The sequence below is a fragment of the Onthophagus taurus genome, chromosome 8 (genome assembly GCF_036711975.1).
Source record: "Onthophagus taurus isolate NC chromosome 8, IU_Otau_3.0, whole genome shotgun sequence".
NCBI classification, from domain to species: domain Eukaryota; kingdom Metazoa; phylum Arthropoda; class Insecta; order Coleoptera; family Scarabaeidae; genus Onthophagus; species Onthophagus taurus.
The window spans coordinates 14214705-14228625 of record NC_091973.1 but is presented as its reverse complement, the minus strand read 5'-3'; the positions used below and the strand labels follow the sequence as shown (position 1 = coordinate 14228625).

At 32.3% G+C, this 13921-nt stretch overlaps 1 protein-coding gene across 1 annotated transcript; it reads left to right on the top strand.

The window, feature by feature from the left end:
* Positions 1 to 1922: 1922 nt before the first annotated feature.
* Positions 1923 to 3732, top strand: LOC139431224 (protein winged eye-like). Its single transcript, XM_071198862.1, has 4 exons — positions 1923 to 2282; positions 2324 to 2672; positions 2723 to 3047; positions 3654 to 3732. Exons 1-4 carry the CDS (start codon positions 1923 to 1925, stop codon positions 3730 to 3732), a joined length of 1113 nt encoding a protein of 370 aa, XP_071054963.1.
* Positions 3733 to 13921: the final 10189 nt, after the last annotated feature.

Here is a 13921-nt window from a genome sequence, read left to right as displayed (position 1 = left end):
TTTAATGATGATATTCAAGTTATTAATTATGAAAAGCTTTGTAAGATTCTAACGGATGTCACAGGCAAACAGAAAGAACATCTGGTTGTCTTATCAAACACCAACGATTTGGACTCCTTTTTGGAGGTATTGATAAATGCTACTAGACCAGCGGAAAGACCATTAGGTCGATAGCTGTAATAAATATTTATTTCTCTTCTAATAACGATGTTAAATGATTTTGCAGTGCCTTAATTAAAACGCGATAACTTTTCTCTCGGAATTACGCCGGCGTCGCCAACGTTCTTAAGATTTGGTAGGTAAGAGGACCCACTAAGGTTATCAAATAACTAACCTTATCCTCGTCTTTATCGACTCTATTGCTTTTTAATAATAGCTCCAGCCGTTTAACATAAGTCTCAACATGATTTACATCATAGTGCTCAATGGACCTCACAAAGCCTGTCATTTTATTTTTTTATTTTTGACCTTGAAGACTTCTTTCTTTTGTTTTTCTTTATATTCGTCGCCAAATTTGATGTATATCCCAATAAAATACTAGGTTTTTATCTATTACCTAATTACGTCTATTAACAAGTGTCTTTGTTCTTTTTACTAACTGCTTTTTAGGACGATCTCTCTCTAATGCAGATTCCTGGCTCTTTCTAGTTCCCCATACGTTAAGTATTATTGTAACAAAATTAATATTATATGTATTGTATTAGTGGTGTGATAAGAAGTAAGCAATAATATTTCTTTGTACAGGATGACTTCGATGATGAAGCTAAAGAAGATGACGTCAATGAAGAAACTAGGTTTAAAAATTCTTTTTATACTACACTGCAGCCATTTCTACCAACCGATATTGAAAATTAATTATTATTTATGGACTTTTGTATCAACTTTGAGTACCTCGTGTAGACGTATGAAGCATGGCACAACATTTTAATATCAAAATGTTCCCTTTAGAATTGTACGAAGAATGTAGCTACATCTAGATTATCCGTCAATATATACACCTTGCAGTTCTCCTGTCTCTCCGGATTTTGAACAGGAAATTCAAATATGCGAAGATTGGGGGTATTTATTAAACTGTTCTTTTACTCAAAATAAGCACATATTCTCAGCATGCTGCTTAAAAAATCACACATTATCTGTAAATATATTCAGACTTTTCTAAATTTATATACTATTGAAACTTACTTGAGGATATAAAAGCTAATAAACACTTAAAAAGACAATAAGAATACAATAACAGACATAACCATAAGAAACTATTCACAACTAAAACACTTAAAAACGACTAAACTGAATATCGGGAGAAACAACAAGAATTAATTAAGTTAAAATGGAAAAAGCAGTCGAATGATCATAAAGAGTGTTCGAAGAAACACCATAAGGCAAGGGAAAAATGTATCGATAATAAAATTAAAATTAACGATCAGAAAAAGATTGTTGATGACAAAATCGGTGATAGATTATGCCCACCTCCCCCTATTTTAGATAAATTCGATCACCATGACGAACAGTGAATAATAAACAATGCTTTATTAGAACCACCGATGCTATGTGCCATAACCGATTAAAAAAATTATGAGAATTTCCAAGATATTAATAGAAATAATAATAAGTGTTGTTTTACCCCAGAATTAAATGATTCTAGACCGGAAAACTTTTCGTCAAAAAAAAAAAGAAAAGGTGGGACGCCCAAAAATTGATAACTATCATGGAGTTTATCTACAACATAAACGTTGGTTTCTAATGAGACTAAGAAGGGTTATGCGAGTGGATACCTTTTAGTGGCTAAACAAAGGTTACTTGAAAACAGTACGTTTGCGGATACCCCGCTGTGATTAATCGAGGAATCCAATGAACACAAGAAGGAATAGAATCAAAAAATAGTAGACAAATGTAAAATAAGGTCGAAATTGATAACTGAACCCATGATTAAGTGTTATCGGCAAGATGATGACGATGATGAAATTGAAGATAAGTTTAAGGAAGATAAATTTAAGGAAAATAAACTTATTGAAAATAAATTTAATGAAAATAAACTTAATGAAAATAAGTTTAAGGAAGATAAGGTTAAAGACAAACTGAAACAAGAAAAATTAAAATTGGGTCAAGATAAACGAAGTCAAGAAAATGTTGGTGCAAATCTTCAAAAAAATGTTAAAAATGAAATGAAAGAGATTGACTATCGTTGTCTATTAAAACCGGATGATTTGGTTAAAAAGAGAGTTTTAACAGCAATGGGAGGGTTATTTTACGCGGGAGAATTAAAAACGGTTGAACCGCCCGACGTTTACTCCATAACTTTGGACGGGGACTTTTTTTATTTTAGATTTTGGAAGTTTATCCAAGAAACGAAAAAGAATTAACGGTTGGAACAAGAGTAGTTGCTTATAGGAGTCAAAAATATCGTTGCCTTTATCCCGGAAATGTGGCAGAACCCGATTCATCTACCTTAACATTTCTTTCTGTCTATTTCGACGACGGCGATAACGGAAAAATTCCATTGAAAGACATCCGTTTACTCCCTTCTGATTATCCCTTCATGAAATTTGATCCAAATTCTTTATCGAGCTTAAGCAAGAGTAAAAGAAGAACGTTAACAACAGAAAATTCGAGCGGAAAAAATTCGACTCCACCAACACCGAATCAAAAATTCAGGACCAAACGGATTCCTCGACGTTTAATAATATCAATAATGACAAGGATAAAAAGAAAATGGAAAACCCAGAGATTGAAAAGAAGGAGCGAAAACATCGGTGTACCGAGGAAAATTGTCAACACAAAAATAGGAAGCATAAGAAACACAAGAAACATCTTCATAAAGACGATAAAAGCGATGAAAAAAATACTGAAGTACTCAAAACTACTAATGTAGAAATCGATTTCGATTCGAAGAAAAGTTTCGGAAAAATTGATTCGAAGGAAATTAATCAAGAAAAAGATATTAATGATGAAAATGATTTTAATGTAGAATTAGAAGATGATGTGGTTGCAAATCCCGAAGATGAAATTACCATGGAGAATATCGAGGATACTTTGGATGAAAGCAGCAGGTATTTCGAAATAGACCAGCTTAAACAATTAAAAATAAAAATAAATTAATTAATTATAAGTACGAAGGCTGTCACGGCGAGTGTTAATTAAACTGAAATTAGAACTAATACTAGCTCTATCACTAGAACTAACACTAGACCTAGAACTACAAACTTTCGGGTTCAGCCGTGCGTTTTTTGAAAAAATGTTTGACATTTCGGATGCCATGTTGCAACCTTCTTCAGAAACAAGTTCGAAATGTCACTTCGAATTTGTTTTCTGAAAACATTTTTTCGAAAAACGCACGGCTTAACCCGAAAGTTTCTAGTTCTAGGTCTAGTGTTAGTTCTAGTGATAGTGCTAGTGTTTGTTCTAGTTTTAGTTTAAATTAATTAATTAACTATTTTTTCGTCGATTTCAGCTTTTCTTTTCGACCGCAAGTTCAGATCGAGCCTATATTAGAATCTAAGAAGAATTTTGGGAGATTTTAGGCAATGTGAATTGCCATGTTCGATGGCATCATCACCCAGAAGAAGCAACCGAATACGATATTAAGTTCCTAATTCCCGTAAGAATTAATTTATTTTAATTATTTAATGTAATTAGTTTAATTAAATTCATTTTAGGGTGTATTATTTGAATCGAATTACCAAGATGAGAACGATGTCCAAACGATTTGAAGGAAATGTGACGTTTTGCAATTAGAACAGTATTTTTAAAGAAGATTAAAAAAATGGAAAAATAAAATTTGACGTTGACAACCGGAGTTACTCAAAACTTTATTGTTTAAACTAAATATGGAGTATTTGCACTCCTTTTAATGCAAATTTTGTGAGGATGTCATATTTATTAAGTATAATAGTTCATACCATTAAGCAATTAAAAAGTTATTCTAAAATTAAACGAAATGGTTAGAATTCCGATTATAAACGTCAACTTTAATTTACAATTTTTAAAAAAAATTGAAAAAATGAATGCAAACACGATTATTTTATCTTAGAAAAACAACAAAGATCAAAAGAAAAAAATTAGTAACATGAAGAATTTTTGAGATAACCCCATCGTGTTTGGAGTCATTCTAGAAGACTTTTCGTGAAGATTACGATGCAAAAATGTTAAATAAATAAACTCACGGCATCTCTTAAAATAGGCATGATGTGGGGCCGATATCTTTGCTTGCCGTCCAAAGTTATGGGTAAACGTCGGGCGGTTCAATCGCTTTCAATTCCCAACGATCGTCAATCTCGTAAAATCATTTTCATTATTAATTACAGCATTAATATCTTTTTCTTCATTAATTTCTTTCGAATCGAAATCGATTTGGTCAATATTAATTTTGACTATTTCAATATCTTTTTCATCACTTTTCTCGTTTTTATGATGGTGTTCCCTGTGTTTCTTATGCTTCCTATTTTTGTGTTGACAATTTTCCTCGGTACACCGATGTTTTCGCTCCTTCTTTTCAATCTGTTGGTTTTCCATTTTCTTCTTATTCTTGTCATCATTAATATCATTAAACGTTGAGGAATTCGTTTGGTGACTCTCCTGGATTTCGTAATGATCCTGAATTTTTGATTCGGTGTTGGTGGAGTTGAATTTTTTCCGCTCGAATCTTCCGTTGTTAACGTTCTTCTTTTACGCTTGCTTAAGCTCGATAAAGAATTTGGGTCATATTCCATGAAGGGATAATCCGAAGGGAGTAATCGGATGTCTTTCAATGGAATTTTTCCGTTATCGCCGTCGACGAAATAAACGGAAAGAAACTTTGAGATAGGTGAATCGGGTTCTGCCACACTGCCGGGATAAAGGCAACGATATTTTTGACTACTATTAGCAGCTACTCTTGTTCCGACCGTTAATTCTTTTTCGTTTCTTGGATAAACTTCCAAAATCTAAAATAAAAAAAGTCCCCGTCCAAAGTTATGGAGTAAACGTCGGGCGGTTCAATCGCTTTTAATTCTCCCGCGTAAAATAACCCTCCCATTGCTGTTAAAACTCTCTTTTTATCCAAATCATCCGGTTTTAATAGACAACGATAGTCAATCTCTTTCATTTCATTTTTAACATTTTTTTGAAGATTTGCACCAACATTTTCTTGACTTCGTTTATCTTGACCCAATTTTAATTTTTCTTGTTTCAGTTTGTCTTTAACCTTATCTTCATTAAACTTATTTTCATTAAGTTTATTTTCATTAAATTTATTTTCAATGAGTTTATTTTCCTTAAAGTTATCTTCCTTAAACTTATCCTCAATTTCATCATCGTCATCAACTTGCCGATAACACTTAATCATAGGTTCAATTTTCAATTTCAACCTTACTTTACATTTCTCCACTATTTTTTGATTCTTCTCCTTCTTGTGTTCATTGGATTCCTCGATTAATCTCAGCGGGGTATCCGAAAAGGTACTGTTTTCAAGTAACTTTTGTTTAGCCGTTAAAAGGTATCCACTCGCATAACCCTTCTTAGCCTCATTAGCAACCAACGTTCATGTTGTCGATAAACTCCATGATAGTAATGAACTTTTGGGCTTCCCACCTTTTCTTTTTTTTATGACGAAGAGTTTTCCGGACTAGAATCATTTAAATCTGGGGTAAAACAATGCTTATTATTATTTTTATTAATATCTTGGAAATTCTCATAATTTTTTTCATCGGTTACGGCACAAAGCATCGGTGGTTCTAATAAAGCATTGTTTATTATTCGCTGTTCGTCATGGTGATCGAATTTATCTAAAATAGTGGGAGGTGGGCATAATCTATCACCGATTTCGTCATCAACAATCTTTTTCTGATCGTTAATTTTAATTTTATCATCGATACATTTCTCCCTGACTTATAGTGTTTCGTCGAACACTCTTTATGATCATTCGATTGCTTCTTCCATTTTAACTTAACTAATTCTTGTTGTTTCTCCCGATATTCAGTTTAGTCGTCTTTAAGTGTTTTAGTTGTGAATAGTTTCTTATGGTTATGTCTGTTATTGTATTCTTATTGTCTTTTGAAGTGTTTATTAGCTTTTATATCCTCAAGTAATTTTCAATAGTATATAAATTTAGAAAACTGAATATATTTACAGTTAATGTGTGATTTTTTAAGCAGCATGTTGAGAATATGTTCTTATTTTGAGTATAAGAACAGTCTAATAAATACCCCCAATCTTCGCATATTTGAATTTCCTGTCCATAATCCGAAGCGACTGGAGAAGTGACAGGTGTGTATACATTGACGGATAATCTAGATGTAGCTACATTCTTCGTTCGATTCTAAAGGGAACATTTTGATATTAAAATGTTGTGCCATGCTTCAATGTTGATACAAAAGTCCATAAATATGGACTTTTATAAATGGCTGCAATTTAGTATAAAAATTTCTATTTTGCGTTCATTCTTACTCGTAGTGTTCTATTAGACAAAAAACTGTTTATTAATAATATTAGGGATGGTGAACCGTTCATTCTTGCCAGTTTAAATAGAAGACCTTTATGCCACACTGAGTCAAATGCCTTCTTGGTATCTAAACGTAATGCCGAATTTTCTTATGCCGGTTTTGCTTAAATGAGTTTGACGTTAGAATTTTAAAAGGGTGAGTAGTGGACATTTTTGATTTAAATCCAAACTGATATGGTGGAATGAACGAATTGACCACAGACAGTAATCTGTTCTTTATAACAATTTCAAAGGTTTTTTCGATACGGATAATGGAGTAATTGGTCTGTAATCCCTCGGAGAGAGTAAGTCGTTTTTTAGGAATACAAATTATTGTTTCTCATTTTCCATTCTTTAGGAAAATATCTGTTCTTGATACAATAATTAAAGACTTTTATTATGTATATATGTACCTCATCATCTAATCTTCTTAAAATATTCCTTGTAATGTTATCCGATCAGGGCGATGAGTTTTTACCATTGTGTAAAACTATACAGAGGGTTCCGTATCTTCCGCATCAGAGCATTATACGGTTGTAGGATACATTATTCTGAAGCGCTCTTTCTAATAAAATTTTTTCGAAATGTTTATAATTATCGCACGGGAACAGTTTAAAGTTATCCGCTATTGGAAAATTTTATTGGAAAGATCGCTTCAGAATAATGTATCCTACAACCATATAATGCTCTGATGCGGAAGATACGGGACCACCTGTAAATGTATGGTGTTGAAATTCATTGTACAGCTCTGTTCAGAATTAATGCGAATCGGCCGCTGTTAGCTCCGACATGACGCTGGTACTGGAAGAAGACAGAGACATCTTTTGTTTCTATTCAACTCGATTTCTGAGACTAAAGGAAGAGAGTAAAATCCAGGTAAAACCGTCCCAGTTTGGAGTGGGCCGAAAAATGGATCACCCTTTTTTTAAATGTGTTAATTGTATTTTATTTTAAATCTTTTTTGATATTTTTAAGCACAACAAATACACGATTTTTTATATGTTCCTCTAATAAACGTCAGATAAAAATCTCAGTAATATAATTAATAACTTATAAATAAAACTTCATGAAACTCTCCTTCAAATTTTAAATGGAATTATTCAATATCAAAATTACGTGTTTTTATTTCAAACATAAGTATATCTCTTATGTTATTTTAAAAATAAGGCTTTTTCCTTTTTAAAGACAAAAATTTCTTTCTTAAAAATTCTTTCTGTCTTAGAAATTTTTTTGTAATTTATGGCAGTCATAAAAATTCTTGGGGGTGTGCAAAGTGATTTTATGTCCAGATGACAAAAATTTGTTTAGTTGAAATTTGTCTGTTTTGTTTAATACGACATGCTTCGTGTTCTTGGTCAACGAGAGTTAGGTTTGACTACGAGGGGAGCAATTGTTGCACTTCATCAAGAAGGAATAAATAAACGGGAAATTGCCGAACGTGTAGGCTTATCAGTAAGTTCTATCAATTACCGTATACGCTCGATTTTCAAATATGTCTGGGCATTTTTTGAAGTTTGTCGTTTTCGTTTTTAAATTCACTTCCTTTCAGTAGGCTGAGTCTTAAAATGCCCCATACAATATTTCGAGAAATTTGTTAATAAATACATATTATATTTTCTGTATATTTTCGTTAAGTTATGTAAAAGTCGTGTCTTAATTTAAAAAATACCTACCTTTTTATTATAACAATCGTTCATGAAGATGGGGTTCAGTAGTATATTAATGCCGATTCTGGAGCGGAAGTTGCTCCCTGTGCTCCCTGCTCCCTGCGCATGCGCAGGAAGTGACGTCACAGCGCGGGAAATTTGGCGGGAAATTTGAAATTCAAAATTCATGTGGCGCCATCTGGTGTTGTGTAGTTAAACTAAAAAAGGGGTGGTTTACCTGATGAGTGATAGATGGCGCAGCTTAAAATTTACCTGATGATTGATAGATGGCGCGGCTTAAAATTTACCTGATGAACGACAGATGGCGCTGTCATATTTTTAAGTTGGACTGGAAATTGCTAACCATCGGGCGATAGATGGCGCTGTTATATTTTTAAAACTTAAATTTACCTGATGAGCGATAGATGGCTCTGTTATATGTTTAAAATTTAAATTTACCTGATGGGGGATAGATCATGAAAATTTAAAATCATGAAAAAAAATGTGGTTGGTAGAAAAATATAAACAACAATTAGATGTTAATACATTTATTATTTAATTTTAAAACAAACAAAATTTGGTTGGTAGAAAAATATAAACAGCAATTATATGTTAGTACATTTATTATTTAATTTTTAAAACAAATTTTATGATACAATTATGGTTTAAGAAATTTATATACATACAGATGAACAGATCAGATCAGGGTCATCGGTAGGAAATTTTTCACGTTTCAGGCTTCTTGATGAAATCCAATAAATATACAGGGCGAGTTTTACCAATGTCTTTTGCACCCTTATAAATTATGCACATTTTCCTGAGTTCGATGATTTCCTCGTCAGTAACATCTTCAGCGATGCGTCTTGGTAAATAAATTATGAATCCAGCCTCCAACTCAAGTACCACGGACGGCCAAGAACAGTTTTTAAGCGCACTTAATTGGATATGGAGTGTCCGGTTGAAGCTCAGAAATTGACTTTTTCGGTAGGAAATTACACTGACCCAATTGACTTAGACGAGACATGGTTCGTCCCTTGAACAACTGTTTCGTAGATTAATAATAATGAAACGTAACTTGTTAGCTTGCAAATAGCTGCCAAACTGAATAAATTATTAAGAACATGTAATTATATGCTTGAAAAAAAGATTACGGGGAGTGGGGAAATGGGCAATAGAAGTTTCTAGAAGGATGATGTAATTCACACGTCCAATTGCAAAGAAAAAATTAGAAATAACAGGTGTTATTGTTGTATAAAATGTAAACTCAGCAGTTTTTATTAGCATTAAATTACCACGGTTAAGTAAAGTCCGATGCATCACGTCGGCAGAGGTGTTCAATTACACCTGTCTCAATTAAAAACCTTAATGTTATGATACTTTTTTACAAATTCAATTATATTGGTAGTCGAATAAAAATAACAAAAATTATGTACGTGAAAAATACATTTAAGTAAAAGAAGGAAAAGGTTTCGGCGGCTCAGTGGTGGTGTAAATTAACGAAATATATAATACAGACTTATTTAATTGAATTTTGCGCGAATTGAACTGATAGCTGTAAGGTGAAATATATAAATACTTTAAAGGCAATAAACCACTGAACCACCGAAATCTTTTCAATTTAATATTAAAAAATGATGAAATACATAAAACTTACTTATTTAATTGAATTTATGCGTATTGAATTGAGGGTGAAATACAAACAACAGGATGATGTGTGTTTAAGAAGTACATTTATTATTATTTAATTTTTAAGTATACATAACTTTTATTATACAATTACATTTTAAAAAATACATATCCATACATATGAACATAAGGGTCATCGGTCGGAAATTTTTTTACGTTTCATAAGTAAAACGTAAATTTTATAAAACAATTAGTTAACATAAGTATGAACAATAGGGTATCAGATTACATATCAGATTTCTTGAAAAACAAATTTCTAGAAATAACAGGTGTTATTGCTCCATAAAATGCGAATTAAGCAGTTTTTATTATTAAATCACCGAGGTTAAGTAGAGTTCATTGCACCTCACCAACACTTGTTTAAATTAAAATAAATATAATTTTTTAAATAAGTTTTTTTAACATTACATTTATTTAATATACTTAATCTATATGAAATTAAACAATCTAAACATAAAAAATATAATGAACCTCCGACATACTAATTACAAAAGGTATTAAAATTGTACAATAAAACTATCAAACTTAATAATTATATACTTAAAATTACATTAACATTACTTAACACGTTATACTATAATGACCCCAAGCTAATGTATTAATTCCATTATCACAAATATATCGCTTGGAGTCATTTGGTGAAAGAACCAATTTATTTTGTAATACAGTAAATATACTGTGATTAAAACTTCTAAATAATGTTTGTTTTTTAAATAAAACCGATTTGGAATTTAGACAATCTAAATAATTTTGAAAAGAGATGTGATGTTTAACAACAGCCTTCTTAACGCCTTTGGATTTTTTGGTAATCCGCCCATCAGCGACCCTATTAGCATATACCTTTGACCTCAAACCAACAAATTCGACCATTATGCTTCCACAATTCTCATCTTTCATTTTACCTAAAACCGCTTTATTCTGCAAGGGTATGTCAAACCGATTATCGGGACTGTAGTTAGATGTGTCAAATTTATTTAAATTTAATTTAACATCTCTATATATATCATCAGAATTAATTAATACAGTGAAACTATCGGTGTCCATATAGCACAACCGAACGTCCTCGCCATATTTAGGCTTTAAGAAATCATAATAAAAATGATACATTAACAATTTTGAAAGTTCTAAAACAGTAAAACCGACGTATAGAGGTTTATCGTAAACGACATGAAGACGATCCATTTGAATTGCCGAAAACGTTTCTGTGAATACTGTAATACTTTTAAAATTTAATTTTGCTATTAAACTCCGAGCTCCTAAACGAGGTCTACCTGCGGCTTTACCAGTATGCACATCATCCCAACTGGTCACTAATCTTACATCGACTCGCTTATCGACGTTTTCCATTGTCTTGCCAAATACGGAATTATTCATCAATTTAAAAAAATCTTTTTCAAACGCATTCTTTGCGGATTGGCGTAATTCCGTATTTTTATCGATGTAAGATTTCAACCACGCAGACTGTCTGAACGATAAAACTCTATTAATTTTGCGAACTTTAAGACCGTGAGCAACAGCTTGTTTCAAATTTCTATAATGGATCACATAATTTTTCTTATCAAATAAATTTGGAATTAATCTCCTTTCACTTTCACATCGATTATTGGGGGCAATTAAATTCTCAGCTAAAAACGGGAGATCGTTGTGTAAATCATGTAAAGCTGATGGGTATTCAATATCTACGTCTAAAATATATCCAAAATCGGAATTATCGGGTATATTATTAAAATCTAATTTTTGCATGTCATTTTCACTCAGCCATTTAAAATTGGAAACGGGCATAAATTGAGACATCGCCCACCCATACAAATTATTAGCGTCCCAATACATTAAAAAGTTTGACGGTAAATTGGGGTTATAATCATCCATATACTTATTATTGGCTTTAGCGGACCGTAGGGAGCATTGGGAAATGCCTCCACGGATGCCTTTCTTAATAAAATGGACTTGATCTATATCCGTCAATAATTCTAATTTAATTTTGGTAAATTTCAACATTGCATCCCAAGAAAGTCCTGGGGCAGTATAATAATGAGCGGGACCTAAATCGTAGGTTTTGAAGCAAACTTGTCTGAATTTTTCAAATACATCGGCAAGTAAAAGGACATCAGTTTTTAGATACAAATCCGAATAATCTTTTAAATTTTGACAATTAAATTTTTCCCACACAGTTTGAGCATGGGAATACTGCTCATCGGTTATATCTTCAAATGATAGTTTGTTGAAAAAAGCGTTTTTAGGTGGCAATGAAGTTACGTTTAATTTATCGAGTGAATCCATATAACCGTAGGGGAATATTCCTTTCTTGCTCAATAATCTAAACTGATCATTGTGTGGAAAGAATTTACGTATATTTATTAAATCAAATTCGTCAAGGTTACCAGCTAAAGAATCTAATGATGAAGCCATAAACCTAAATGAATCTACAAATCTTAGTTTAAAAAAAGTATTTTCAACACGGTCTCCCTCCACTTGCGCTTTATCGACTAATATCCGTTTACTGAAACTGATGTATTTTTCTTTATTATTAGGTAATACATCAAGCCCATCTTCATCCGCATCAGCCATTTCTTTAATAAATAAATGACAATCGTAACCGCTAAAATTATGAAAAAATATTGGAATAAAATTTTGAAGTTGAAAATTTAAATTACAATTTGTATGAGCGGGCCCACGGTACCCACCGCTTATGTGACAATGATCGCGAACCTTAACCTGATGTGAAGTGAAAGGATTTTGGCAAATAAAACAATTTTCAGCTGAATCGAAATTCCGTTGCTCATCGACCGTTAAAGGTAGCATTGGTTTTACGGTTTTAAAGTATTTATTATAAATAAATTTGACATCATCAATTAATTTAGAGATAAAAACTTGAGGTGCATCAGGACCCGTATACGTTTCAAATTTATTGAAATTGGAATCAATGGTGGAAACGATATAGTACGCGAAACTATACGGTTGATGCATCTCAATTGTTTCCGTGAAAGACTTGGAAGAATGTGGCTCACAATGATCGATCGGTTTTAAAATCGATTCAAAGTCGGCGTATATGACAAAAGGGGCCATCTGAGTGAATTTATAGTTATTAAATTCTAAAATGTTCTGAGGGGTATATAAGCCGAAATAATTTGGTTTTGATTTTAAATTTGTGGAGGGTACAACTGTCTTTGTATGATTACAATCATTAATCTGATGTGCAGTTAAATGTTCAGCCGATGAAAACCGTGTTAAACATCCATCGCAAAGGTGTATAGAATGTCCGTGGTGTGTAACCTGACTTGATATTAGCCTCGAAAGATTTTTAATTAAAACGAAATGACCTTTCCCGGATTCATATAAATAAAGTAAATTTATATGAATATCACGTCTTTGTTTGGTAAAATAAATTGGTCCTTCCACCGAATAACCTTTTGATTCCTTAACTAATTCATAAACATTAATACTTAAATTATTTAATTTTTCCACTTTAACAATATCTCTTACACTAATGGGAAATGTAATCCCTTGTAAATTAAGCACTTGACTATAATGAGGGTAGCTCGAAGTCCGGTCTTGACTATGATTCGCCGGATGAAGAGCCGCCGTCAAACACCACGCTAGACATGCATCATCTTCATAGTTCTTAATATTGATGCACGCCTTTTTATTAACGATTTCATGAGGTAAATGAATATACGATGACCCAGGAATAGGCTCAAATTTGTTGAGGTTTAACAGGAGGTAAGATATTGAGTGGAAAGCCCACCCAGACCCACACTCCTGAAACTCCTCGCTTTGAGTTAAAATATCACGAGTCATCCCATCATAAACCTCATTCAACATGGTAGATGAAGTGATAATTTTAAATTTGGTATTAAAATTTTTCTCCGACGTTATGACTTCCTCATTACCATCACCATCAAACCCGGACTTAATAAAATTAGCTAATAACTCAATCTGAGCTTTTATCGAACCATTCTCATTGAGATGTTGTTCAATCAGTCTATTAACTGTTTCACAACATTTCAATAGATATGACGGTATATCATCCTCAGATTGAGCTCCACTAATTTTATAGCAAACTACCCTATTTTTATAGCATGACATCATTTTTGTAACATTCTTATCGATTAATTCGGCATGCTGTGTTTGAAGA